The sequence below is a fragment of the Sminthopsis crassicaudata genome, chromosome 6, assembly GCF_048593235.1.
Source record: "Sminthopsis crassicaudata isolate SCR6 chromosome 6, ASM4859323v1, whole genome shotgun sequence".
NCBI lineage: Eukaryota > Metazoa > Chordata > Mammalia > Dasyuromorphia > Dasyuridae > Sminthopsis > Sminthopsis crassicaudata.
The window spans coordinates 237,316,308-237,329,943 of record NC_133622.1 but is presented as its reverse complement, the minus strand read 5'-3'; the positions used below and the strand labels follow the sequence as shown (position 1 = coordinate 237,329,943).

Sequence of the window (13,636 nt, the reverse complement as noted above, 5' to 3'; positions counted from 1 at the left end):
CCATATATGAAGATATAAAAATTAAGTATAAAATCCGACATTTACTGATAACAATTCATAAGTTCATGACCCCCCCACATTCAGCTACCAGGAACAAAATGGGGTTTTGGCAATTGTTTAAGAACCATTAACCTTAACAGAGTCAAAGGTATAGATCGGTATGAAATTAATAGACAAGAAATTCTGATGCTGAAATATTTTATCCAAAAAGTATCTTTAGGCACATATATGGCAGATATTGGTTACATTGGAAGAAGATGGGAAGGAGATAGTTAAACTTAGTCTATCACTGTCTTGAAAAATAGTATGTTTGGCATACAAGCCTAGATCTGTTAAGGAGCACAGGAATTGCCTCCTGTCTCATAACAACATTGCATGTTCAGCGTCTATAATTTCTTACTGGATTATGAAAGGAGCATGAGAATAAAGACCCTTGGCTTCTGTTCTCACATTTTTCCTGTCCTGATCCATTACCTTTCCTTAATGTGGCCCAACATGCTTCTCTATATTGAAAGAATGGGAGGAAAATAAACTGATGCAAATACCACTTATTGAGAATACAAGCTCCCCTGTCCCTGTTCCCAAATGCAGAGTCTGCCATTTCAGAAAACAGCACTGATGTGCAAACTGAGAGTTCTTTGCATCTTCATTTCTGCCTCCTAAATAAGATGATCCCAAAGTTTTTCCCCTACCTCAGCATGCTCCCTGATCCTGGTTGAGTTTAATAATACATGTGATATAATTTCTTCTTATATTGAAAACAATGTTCTGTATATGGGGCTGAAGAAGTTCTCTGCCCTCCAGGAACAACAATATTATCTAAGCAGCATCAAATTGAGCTGGAAAAAAGACTTCAGAGTTGGACAGCAAGGGTTGAGATTCTTGTGCTCCTTCTGTTTGTTCATGATTCCTTGGGCAAATCTTATCACTCTGGAAATAATTCATTTTGCATATTCATACTGGAAATCATGGAATTTGAGTGGGAAAATAATACCATGAAAAAAGCATATTTTCATGTTTTTACCCATAGGTCTTCCTGACATTGAAAGCAAATCATCTTCATGAGGTAAAGAATGCTGACCTTGGATGAAATTCTGGGGATTGTATACCTGCAACTAACTGGAATTGGATTCCTGGGGAACTTAACTCTCCTCATCCTAAACAGCTTTAATTTCCTGACTGCTCATACAGTAAGACCCAAAAATGTAATTATCATCCAGTTAGCCTTCTCCAATGCCATGGTACTTCTCTTTATGGGAATACCTACCATAACAAGGCTTTGGAAGGTAAAATGTGTCCTGGACAGGACTGGGATTAAAATCATTACATATATGCAGACACTAACCCGGGGTCTCTCCCTAAACATCACCTGCCTCTTGAGTGTCTACCAGGCCATTACTATTAGTCCCAACAACTCCTTATGGGCACAGGTGAAAATTAAAGCACAAAAGTGCATCATTAGATTCACTGTTCTATGCTGGATCTTCCATCTACTATTCCATATGCTTCTATTTCTACGTCATGATAGTCCAAAGAACAGCACAGTCAGTAAAGATGGATGCAGCACTGGGTATAGAGCTCTAGACGTGTATAATAATAATCATATAAAATTTGAAATCATACCATGGGTTCGTGATACTTTCTTTGCAGGTCTCATGACTGCTTCTAGTGTCCATATGGTCTTAATCCTGTACAGACACAAGAGAAATGTCAATCATATACATAAAAAGAGCAGCTCCACAAAAGTATCCCCTGAAACGAGGGCAACCCAAGCTATCCTGCTTCTAGTCACCACCTTTTTTTTCTTTAATATATTCAGTCCTATTTGTATATTCTGTATGTTGTATTTTAAATCCATAAACTTGTGGATGATACATACTTCAGCCCTTCTCTCTCTTTGTTATCCAACAATCAGCCCATTTATTCTGGTCAGCATCAATAAGCAAGTCCCCTATATCTGTGCTTGTAAATAGTTTGAAAAGTTACTGAATCTCCCTTATCTTCTAATGCCTATCCATATAAAATATAGAGAGAGGATTCTGGGAAGATGGCACAGTAGCTCAAAAAATTCCAAGTTCTCCTGATTTCTTCCAGAAACTAGAGTAGCTCACAGTAAATGTAGAGCCAGAAAACAAACAAACAAACAAACAAACAAGACTGGGGGCAGAACTGTGTGCCTCCTCAAAACTAGAGCAGATTGAAAAAAAAAAAAATATATATATATATGAGTGGATATTTGGTCAGTATGAATTGTAAACTCCTCTGACCCAGAGGAATTATGTGGGGAAGAGAGCTAGTAGTACTGGAATTCTATTCATGGAGAGAATGGGTTGAGGAAACAAAATACATCCAGAAGAATATAAAAAAGTAATTAAATTGATAAAGAAATAAGAGGAGCATGGAATAGGATGGAAGGCATAGAAGAATAAGTAAATTAATGGGAATGGTATAAAGTATATAGACTATGGAAATTGGATAAAGAATGAGGAACAGAGTAGGGGTAAGAGGAAAAGGGAATGAACCTTAGAGGGGAGATTGTTCAAGTAATACCAAGGCAAAATAGCTGGTAGAAATAAAGCAGAGGAGTCAGTAATGAAAGAAAATAAGAGATGCAAACAAACATAAAGATGGTGAGCCGAATTTATTACCAAAAAGTGAGGATAGTAAGCATTAATTTCAGTGACAGATAAAGCTAAAATAGGTTTATTCAAAAGAGAAAAATCAGGAACTTATGCTATAGATCAACTATATTGACCAATATTGTTTTAGATTGCTTAAAATAACTAGATAATATAAGGCTACATTTTAGGAAATGAGGTTTTGGTAGATTTAGAAAAAATGGAAAGTGTTGGATTTATAAATGATGATTTTAATCCTGTTCAGAAAAACTGGAGAGATGAGCTTAGAATGGCATCACAGAAATGTCTACGAATGCATTTATGTCTATGAGTATGGGGAGCTATTGATACAGATGTGTACCTGTATGTGTCTATATATATGTGTGTGTGTATACGTATATGTATGTATGTATATATATACATATATATATATATACATATATATGCATATATATATATATTAATGTATGTGTGTATATATATATGTATATATATGAATATATCTTTGCTTAATTGTAAATCACTTGGGGGACATGGAGGGGCAGAAAAGCTTGGAGAGAAGAAGAAAAATAAAAATGCACAAAGAGCAGAAAAACCTACAATGTAGCAAAGAAAAGATGATCCCTCTCAATATAATACATTCATTATGTTTATTATATAAATATTTATTACATAAGCTTTCTTCAAATTATATTAATTGCTTCAAAATTTGAATCTTCTTTATTCTGCTGTGCATATGGCAAAGATTCTGTCCCTGAGACTCCAGACAACCCAGAAATCTATGACAGACACCCCATTCTTTCTACTTGGGGAGGAGAGAAGGCCATCTCCTTAATATTCCCTGGCTAGAAAGGAGCCTCCAAATCAGGAGAGTGACTGGCTGAGAGGTTCAATAGTAAAACTGCTGTATATCAGGATTTTCCTTGTTATATTGTCATCCAATGTATGTAAAAATTACTTCCTGACAAGTCTAAAGTTTGGGGGTCTCTAATCATAGGAAATAAGGATCTTAAATATTTTAGTAACAGTTATCAAGCTAGATCCTCAGTGTTTAAGAATCAGAACAAAAAAGTACAGAAGCCAAACTTGCAATGGGAAATAATTGTACAGGGAAAGGCCCCTAGCTCTCGTGGAATAGTCATCATTCATCACCTAAAAATGGTCACCACAGTTAAGCCTCTCCTGAGTATGGAGACACTGACAGGAGATAGGAGCATACAAAGTTCACATAAGATTCATCTCCTGCTGTCCCATAACCCGAAATCTGGTAAGAAGTAAAAGACTATACAGAGCTCAGTTATTGTGTGGTTCCCAAAAAACCTGATCATGTCCAAAAGAGACAATCCAGGAACTAGATACAACTGAAATAAAACTGCGGCATATTCTTTAAGTACCCCTTTTGAACTTAGAAAATATTTTTTCTGTTTCAATTGGCCACAATCAAGGTTCCCATTCACCCACTCCAATCCATTCACACCTGAACTGAGAACTAAGACAAACAAGACCAATTATTAAAAAAATAGATTATCAAAAGAAATTTCCCATATTGGGCACATGAATATATATATATATATATATATGCACACAGATCTATGTACATAAATATGCACACCTGAATGTATATACCTATAAATACACACATTCATATAGACAAACATACACATGGCTTCTTAGAAAGGAGTTAAGCTTGAATAATGGGTTACATGGGATGTATTTCTAAAAGGAATTTAGGAAAAAGTTTTTTTAAGTACTTATGTTATATGAAGGAGGTGCTAGAAGAGATGTTACTGAGTAATTAGGTAAGGGAGGAGGGCTGATACATTCCCAGCAGGAATAAGTTAAAGACAGAATATATCCTGTCTGTCTCTGTGTGTGGTGGTGTGTGTGTGTGTGTGTATGAGTGTGTGTTTTGTATCTAAAATGTGTAATTTTTTGTGTAACTTTATAGAGGAGAGGGAATATGGTAACAGTGAATGAAATAGTATAGATAGTTGTATAGATTAACAGAAATTTGATAAAGACAAAGGGAAACAGTGAGTGATATAAGATAACATATAAGAAATCAAGATAGTGGTTAAAAGGAGAGGAATTGGGAATGATATGAAGTAAGAGACACAAACAAACAAAAATAATGTTTAAGAGTACAATTTATTAGGAAAAAAGCAAGGGTAAATGATCATTGATCTCAGACAAAGTTAAAGCATAATCAGAGTACTGCTCTAAACGATTGCTCAGTATTGCTTTAGACTATGTAAAAGAACTACATTGGATAGTTTTGGAATATAGCTTTGTTGGAGGAAATGATAATAAATTGGTGGATCTAGGAAAATATGGGAAAACTCGTACTTATAAAGTATGATGATCCAACTTCAAGAAAAGAGAGAATAAATAAGCATAGAAACACCTCCTATTGATGTATATGATTGTGTGTGTGTGTGTGTGTGTATATATATATATATATATATATACATATATATATGACAATTACAGATATCTATATATGTGTATATATGTAGCATATGTATATATAAACATGTCTACATTTTATTGAAGTCTTCTGAAGGCAGAGGAAGAAGGAAGGGAAAATAGAGAAATTCAAAAGGTGCACAGCAGAGAACAAAGAAAACTTAAAAGGAAGCAAAGGAAAAATGAATAAATCTGAACATAATATGTACTATATGTTACATATTTTCTTCAAAATGAAGCTTATTTTTCATATTTTGAAACTTGTTTTATGGTCTGCCATGCACATGAAAATTTATTGCTTTTTTTCTGTATTTTTCTTTTTTGTTTAGAATTTAACTTTCAAATAAATAAAATTTTAAGAGAGAACTGGAGTGAAGAGAGAGAATATGATGGCCCAAGTATGAATAAAATCAGATTAGAGGAAGCAGGGAAAAAACACTCTCCACAAATAGCCTCCATTTTTTAAGCACCAAGATGCTTGACTAGGAAGATAGGAGAATTTGGTTGTTTGAGACATTTCAGAAAATTCTTAAAAATTCCTCGGAGGCACTGGTGAGAAAGAGAGTAAATGGATTCAGAAAGCATAAAATATTTGCCTTTTAATTATGAAGGCTACAGCTGAGATAACAGAACAAAAGTTTCCATAGTGATCATGGTATCTCAATTTCATCCAGCTCTTTTCATGAGCACATGATAATACAGAAAGCAAAGTTGGGGAAAAAGGATGGATGAAGAGAGGGAGGAGGAGTAATGGAGGAGAAATTCACAGTTCTAAGAACCAGAGAATAAATGAATACTGCTGAGATGATCAGAAATCACAAACGTCTCTTCCCTTTGAAAGCATAGTTTCTGATTTAAGTGATGTGTTCCCAACACTCAGTGTTGCTGTGTCTTCAAAGATTGTATGATATTTTCACAGGTGAAGAAAAGATAGCCATTCAATAGAGTATGAAGGTTGTAAGAATTCTGAACTTCTAAAAAACAATGCTAGGAATGCCCAGCTCAGAGATGTTCACTTGTGTACAGAGAGACCCAAACCTAAGTAGTTTGAAAATCCTTCTATTTGATATGTAGTCAAAATGGCAATTTGAAGTAATCATCATTTTTACAAAAGGGAATGAAGCCATGCTGTGTGGAGTCAATTGTTCAAGGATCTCTCCCTGGAAGTTGCAGAAAAGTGTTTTATTTCACATTTATTCAGTACCAGTCAAACTATCAATTGGTTTAAGGTTTTTAATAGTTAAAGACATATAACCCAGAAAATTATTTAGCAATTTTTTCCTTTTGGATATGATTTTTCTTGTGCAGCATCATATTTGTGGAAATATGTGTAGAAAAATTAACATAAATTGGATCACTTGACAACTCAAGGAGAGAAGGGAAGGAGGGAAAACGTTTGAACACAGGTTTTGTAAAGGTGAATGTCAAAAATTATCCATGCATATGTTTTGAAAATAAAAGGCTATAATAAAAAAGAAAATACAGCATAAAGTACAGAAATACAGCAATACGTACCCATCAATTGTAGAATGGTTGAATAAATGATGATAGATAAAGGTAATGGACAGTTATTGTTTTATAAGAAATGGGTGATTAAGATTATTTCTGAAAAGCTTGAAGAGACTTAGATGAAATGATGCTTAATAAAGCCAGGAGAATAATGAAAACATTGAACACACCAAAAGAAACATTGAGTGATGAAGAACTGTGATGGACTTGGGTCTTCTGAGCAATAGAATAGTCCAACACAATTTCAAAAAAATTTAGAGGGAAAATTCCATCTACAATCAGAGAAAGAACTATGAAGACTGAATGAGGATTGAATTATCCTATTTTAACAATTTTTCTTTTGTGTTGTTTCTCATTTTTTTCTCTTTTGTTCTGATTTTCTTTCCCATGGAAATACGTTTTAAATGATTATACATATACAAACTTGTAATAAATTAGTTCCTCTCTTGGGGAAGGGTAAAGGAGAAAAAAATTGGAACTCTAAATCTTCTAAAAACAAATGTTGAAAATTATCTCTACATGTATTTGGAAATTTGAAAATGAAAAAAAAATTAGTATATATTTGGTATATCTCTCCACATATCTAATTCCAGAATAATTTCTGAGCTTTAGGGGAATGGTAAGCACTAACAACACACACACACACATAATTTATATGTATGTATATATATATATATATATAATATATATATATACAAATCAATAATTTAAAGTTTAAATTATTTACATCCCTAGGTAAGAAAATGATATCTGTAACTCTTGAGAACTGTATCTATTCCTAGAACAGAGTGTGCGGGACATCACATGGACAGAAGGTATAATTTTGAATGGACTCTGATGTGACAAAATCAAAGGAATATATTAGAAAAGGTCTGTACTAAAAGAGGACATGGGAGGTGTAATGGGACAAATCAGATCACATGAAGAGGCACAAAAGACCTATTTGAACCAATGGAAAAGAGGGAAGGGATGAGCATTGTCTGAATCTTGATCCCATGACTTTTGGTGCTAAGAGGGAAAAGCTTGATAATTCAGTTGGATATAGAAATTTATCTAAAAATATAAATGAGCAGGACCAAGAGGTCATTATATACTTCAACAACAATACTATATGATGATCAATTCTGAGGGATGTGGCTCTCTTCAACAATAAAATAAACCAAATCAGTTCTATTTGTTCAATAATGCACATAACCAGCTATACCCAGCAACAAAACTCTGGGAAATGAGTGTGAACCATTACATAGCATTTCCAATCCCTCTGTTTTTGTCTGCTTGAGTTTTTGATTTCCTTCACCGGTTAACTGTACATTATTTCAAAGTCTGAGTCTTGTTGTGCAGCAAAACAACTGTATGGACGTGTAGACATATATTGTATTTAAAATATATTTTAACATATTTAACATGTATTGGTCTACCTGCCATCTGGGGGAAAGGGTGGTGCGAAGGAGGGGGGAAATTGGAACAAAAGGTTTCTGGAAATTGTCAATGCTGAAAAAAATTACCCATACATAAATTTTGTAAAAAAAATTAAAAATTAAAAAAGCTATATAAATAAAAAAACTTTAAAAAAGAAAAAAAAAAGAAAAATATCTTTACATGTATTTAAAACACTGAAAATCAAAATAAAAAATAAATTAATACATATTTGGCATATCTTTTCATATCTCTAATTCCAGAATGATTTCTGAGCTGTAGGGGAATAGTTAAGCACTAAGAACACAACCACATACACACACACACACATACACACACACATACACACAAATAAATCAACAATTTAAAGTTTAAACTATGTATTTTCCTAGGTAAGAAAATGGGATCTGTAACTCTTGAGAACTGTATCTATTCCTAGAGCAGATAGTGCGTGGCATCACATGGACAGAAAGTATAGTTCTGAATGGACTCTGATGTGACAACATGAAAGAAAGATATTAAAGGAAGGAAAAGGTCTGCACTAAAAGAGGACAGGGAAGGTGTAATGGGACAAATTCCAGCCCATGAAGAGGCAGAAAAGACCTACAAAAATCAATGGAAAAGGGAAAGGGATGAGCATTGTCCGAAACTGATCTCATCACTTTTGGTTCTAAGAAAGAATAACTTAATCATTCACTTGGATATAGACATTTAGCTAACCCTATGAAGAAGAAGAAGAAAGAAGAAAGAAAAGGGTCTTTCACTAAAAAGAGGGTAGAAGCAATAGTGAAAATAGGAGAATAGAAAAAAGGAAAGTAATAGAAGAAAAAGTAGTAGGTGGGACTAGGTATACACACACAAACACACACACATACACACACACACACACACACACACACAAATAATGGGGAGGGCAATAGGAGATAAGGGAGGGATGTGATGGTTCCAAAAATGCTACTAAGGACAAGGTCCAAAAAAAGTAAAATAGTATATAGAGAGACAAGAATAGGATGAAGGGAAATACAGAGCCAGTAATCACAATTGTGAATGTGAATGGGATTAACTTTCTCATAAAACTGAAAAGCACTAGAGTGGATTAAAAAAGAGAATGCTAGAACATGTTTACAAAAAACACATTTGAAGACATACATTTGACAGAGATACAGAGTAAGGCTAAAAGGATGAAATAGAATTTATTTATTATAGTACTTCAACAGAAGTAAAAAAAAAAAAGCACTGAGAACTCTGATCTCAAAGAAAAAATAAAAATAGAAATAACTAAAAGAGATAAGAAAGGAAAGTACATCTTGATAAAGGATTCATGAAACAATGAAGAATTAATGATATTAAATGTATATGCACCAAGTGGTAGAGCATTCGGATATCTAGGGAAGATATTACATGGAGAAATAGACAACAAAATCATATTACTGGAAAACCTCAAACTTCCCCTCTCAGAATATGAATGTAAATCAAATCATCCTATGTTCAATTCTTTTTTCTGGGTATTTTTTTTTTGTATCACTTTCATGGTTTTCTTCCATATTGTTCTAATTTTTCACTCCCAACATCATTCATAAAGAAATGTGTTTAAAATAAAAGAAAACAAAAGAAAACATAAAAGTATTTTGTAATTGTTTTACATATACATATATACAAAGAAATGTATATATATATATATATAGATAGATAGATAGATACATATATATATATATATATAAACTATCATACTTTATCAAAAAAAAATTGGAAAATATTTGAGAATAGTAATTTTCACTTTCTTTTCATTTGTTATCAAAATATGTGAACACAATGTCTGGTACATTGTACGGCTTCATACATTTGATTGAGGAGGAATATGAGGCAAGGAGAAATAGCATATGAGAAACTTAGATCAGCAAAGAATGTCACTGTTCTTGTATGTGGAAGACAAGTATTTATTTATCATTCCAAAATGCAGGTCAGGCTCATTATGTGGTGAGGTGGGGAAGAAAAGTAGCCATTGGTAATTAAAGAAATTCTAGAATTAAGAAGTTAGGTCTTCTATCTCCAGAAAATAAGGACCAACACTTGGAACAAAACTAATGAAATACCCTGTGGATTAAGGGGGTGGGTAAGAACATCACACTTCTTTTCCAAACTTCTTTCCCAATAAGAGCAGACAAGAGGGGGAAAATATGTAGAAGTTCAAGTCTGCTTACATAGGGAAAGAAGTTGGGAAAAGAAGTATGATGTTCTGACCCAACACCGCAAACCACAGGATATTCCAAGAGTTTTGTTCCAAGTGTTGATCCTCCTTTTGTGTAGAAGATAGAAGTTGAGGTGATCTTGACCAGAGGTGATCATCAGTTCCTAATGTGGAATTAGCCCTCATTTTTTCTGGGGCTACACTAGACTTTTAATTTCTTTTCAATAAGACAGAATACAAAATAGGGAGCTTATTGGGACATTCTTAAAAGACAGACCCAAGGGTATCAATTATACAAGAGAGACTTATCTATAACCAGAGCTGAAGATCAATTAGGTGCACAATGCTCTGGCTCACATGTTCTTATTGCATCTTCCTGTGAGTCACTTGACAGGCCTTCATTGCTTCCCTTCTCCCCACCTGCTCATTGATGCTACACTAGAAACTTTAAGCAATCAATACTCTAGATAATGTAAACACTTGGGATAAAAGTTCATTTTCTAAAAATGGGTCCCAGTTAACCCAGGCAAACAGTACCATTTCTCTGCAGATGACATGATAATTGCAGCCCTAATGGGGAGATGAGCTCAGACACAGCCAGCATAAAAACTGCAACTCTGACCATCCCCTATATATGAGCCACACAGTCATACAGACATATTTTCCTGCTTCGACACAGATTGCTGCTGTTCTACTTTCTGCTGTATTGACAGAGACCAACCTGGTAAGTGACTGTGCCTTAGTACCTGAGATAGAGCTCTGTACAACAGGATAGAATCAATGATTGCATGCTTGCAGCTTAGCTTAAGATTCTACTGAATGAGCTAAATGAAAGTCAGATACTCAAAAACCAAAGTAGGCACATAGCAATGGTCCAGACCCAGTGGTGAGTGAGAGGAGGTAAAGAAAGGCAAAAGCACTGCCTGCTTCAAGAAGTTCAAAGACTATGGGGATTCCCAACATGCAAAAAACTGCAAAAGCAGGCAAGAGACAGAAAGAGAGAAAGAGACAGAGACACAGAGAGAGAGATAGGACAGAGAAGGAGGCATAAGATATACATAAAAGAGATGTTTAGAAAATGGCTAACTGGCAGAAGCTTCTTCTAAAACATAAGACTTTGGCTAAGAACTAAAGGAATCTGGGCAAGCCAAGACATAGTTATAAAGAAAAGTGTAAGAGACTGAGAGATTCAAGGAAAATCAAACTAATATTTCTGAATCTTTATGCAGTAACCCAAAAAATAACACTTCCCATCACAAGGAAAAGGAATAAGGTGTCAAATGCCATCTAGAACTGGCATTGAACCTGCTCAGTTACCAGGCCCCAAATGGGGTTGTGACAATGGCTTAAGAATTGTTAACCTTAAGGGAGTCAAAGGTATAGATCAGCATGAAATTAATAGACAAGAAATTCTGATGCTGAAATATTTTGTCCAAAAAGTATCCATAGGCACATATATGGCAGGTATTGTTTACATTGGAAGAAGATGGGAAGGAGATAGTGTTGCTTCTTCTGCCTCTGCCTTGAGGAATGGCATGTTTGGCATATAAGCCTAGATCTGTTAATGAGCACAGGAATTGCCTCCTGTCTAATGACTTAACCTGGCATGTTCAGAATTTGCAATTTCTCACTGGATTGGGAAAGCACTACGACAATAAAGACCCCTGGCTCCTGTTCTCACCTGTTCCCTGCCCTGATCCATTACCTTTCCTTAATGTAGCCCAATATGCTTCTCTCCATTGAAATAATGGGACAAAATAAAATATTGCAAATAGCACTGACTGAGAATGAGTTCTCTGCTCTCCATGTCCCAAAATGCAAAGTCTGCCATTTCAGAAATCAGCACTGATGTGTAAACTGAGAGTTCTTTGAATCTTCATTTCTTCCTCCTAAATAAGATGGTCTCAAGGTATTTTTCCCTACCTCAGCATGCTCCCTGATGCTAGTTGAGTTCAATAACACATGTGATTTAGTTCCTTCTTACATTAAAAATAATGCTTTGTATGGGGCTGATGACGTGCTCTGCCCTCCAGGAACAACAATATTATCCAAGCAGCATCAAATTGAGTTGGAAAAAAATATGCCAGAGTTAGACAGCAAGGGTTGAGATTCTTATTCTCCTTCTTGTTGTTGATGATTTTTTGGGTAAATCTTATCACTCTGGAAATCATTTAGACTGCATGTTCATACTGGAAATCATGGAATTTCAGTGGGCAAATCACAGTATGTCACAAGCATATTTTCATATTTTTGCATATAGGTTGCCTTGAGTTTGGCAGCAAGTCATCCTCCTGAGGTAAAGAATGCTGACCTTGGATGACATTCTGGGGATAGCCTACCTGCAACTAACCGGAATTGGATTCCTGGGGAACTTAACTCTCCTCATCCTAAACAGCTTTAATTTCCTGACTGCTCATACAGTAAGACCCAAAAATATAATTATCATCCAGTTAGCCTTTTCCAATGCCATGGTACTTCTCTTTAGAGGACTACCTACCATAACAAGGCTTTGGAAGGTAAAATGTGTCCTGGACAGGACTGGGATTAAAATCATTACATATATGCAGGTACTAACCCGGGGTCTCTCCTTAAACAGCACCTGCCTCTTGAGTGTCTTCCAGGCCATTACTATTAGTCCCAACAAATCATTATGGGCACAGCTGAAAATTAAAGCACCAAAGACCATCATTAGATGCATTGTTCTATGCTGGATCTTCCATCTACTATTTCATATGCATATATTTCTACTCCATGATGGTCCAAAGAACAGCACAGTCAGTAAAGATGGATGCAGGACTGGGTATGGAAATCTAGACGTGTATAATAATAATCATATAAAATTTCAAATTATAATATTTGTCCATGATGCTTTCTTTGCAGGTCTCATGACTGCTTCTAGTGTCCATATGGTCTTAATCCTATATAGACACAGGAGAAATGTTAATCACATACATAGTAAGAACAACTCCACAAAAATATGTCCTGAAATGAGGGCAACCAAAGCTATCCTGCTCCTAGTGGCCACCTTTGTTTTGTTTAATACATTCAGTCCCATTTGTATAATCTGTATGTTGTATTTTAAATTGATAAACATGTGGATGATACATACCTCAGCGCTACTCGCTCTTTGTTATCCAATAGTCAGCCCATTTATTCTGGTAAGCATTAGTAAGCAGGTCCCCAATTTTTGTGCTTGTTAAGTGTTTGAAAAGTTACTAAATCTCCCTTATCATGTAATGCCTATCCATACACAATATGTAGAGAGGATTCTGGGGAGATGGCATAGTAATTCAAAAATTCAAAGTTCTCCTGATTTCTTCCACAAACTAGAACAGCTCATAGTAAATGTAGAGCATGAAAAAAAACATATAATAGTGCTGGAAGAACCATAGCCTTCCTCACAACTAGAGCAGATTGGAAAAAAATATTTCAATCTATA

The 13,636-nt window shown here is 34.9% G+C and overlaps 2 protein-coding genes across 2 annotated transcripts; both read left to right on the top strand.

The window, feature by feature from the left end:
* The first annotated feature begins 1,073 nt into the window (after positions 1-1,073).
* Positions 1,074-1,973, top strand: LOC141547379 (vomeronasal type-1 receptor 3-like). The gene has a single exon (XM_074275823.1). The coding sequence runs from the start codon at positions 1,074-1,076 to the stop codon at positions 1,971-1,973; it is 900 nt and encodes a 299-aa protein (XP_074131924.1).
* Positions 1,974-12,500: 10,527 nt separating this feature from the next.
* On the top strand, positions 12,501-13,397 carry LOC141547378 (vomeronasal type-1 receptor 1-like). Its single transcript, XM_074275822.1, has one exon. The coding sequence runs from the start codon at positions 12,501-12,503 to the stop codon at positions 13,395-13,397; it is 897 nt and encodes a 298-aa protein (XP_074131923.1).
* The last annotated feature ends 239 nt before the right edge of the window (positions 13,398-13,636 follow it).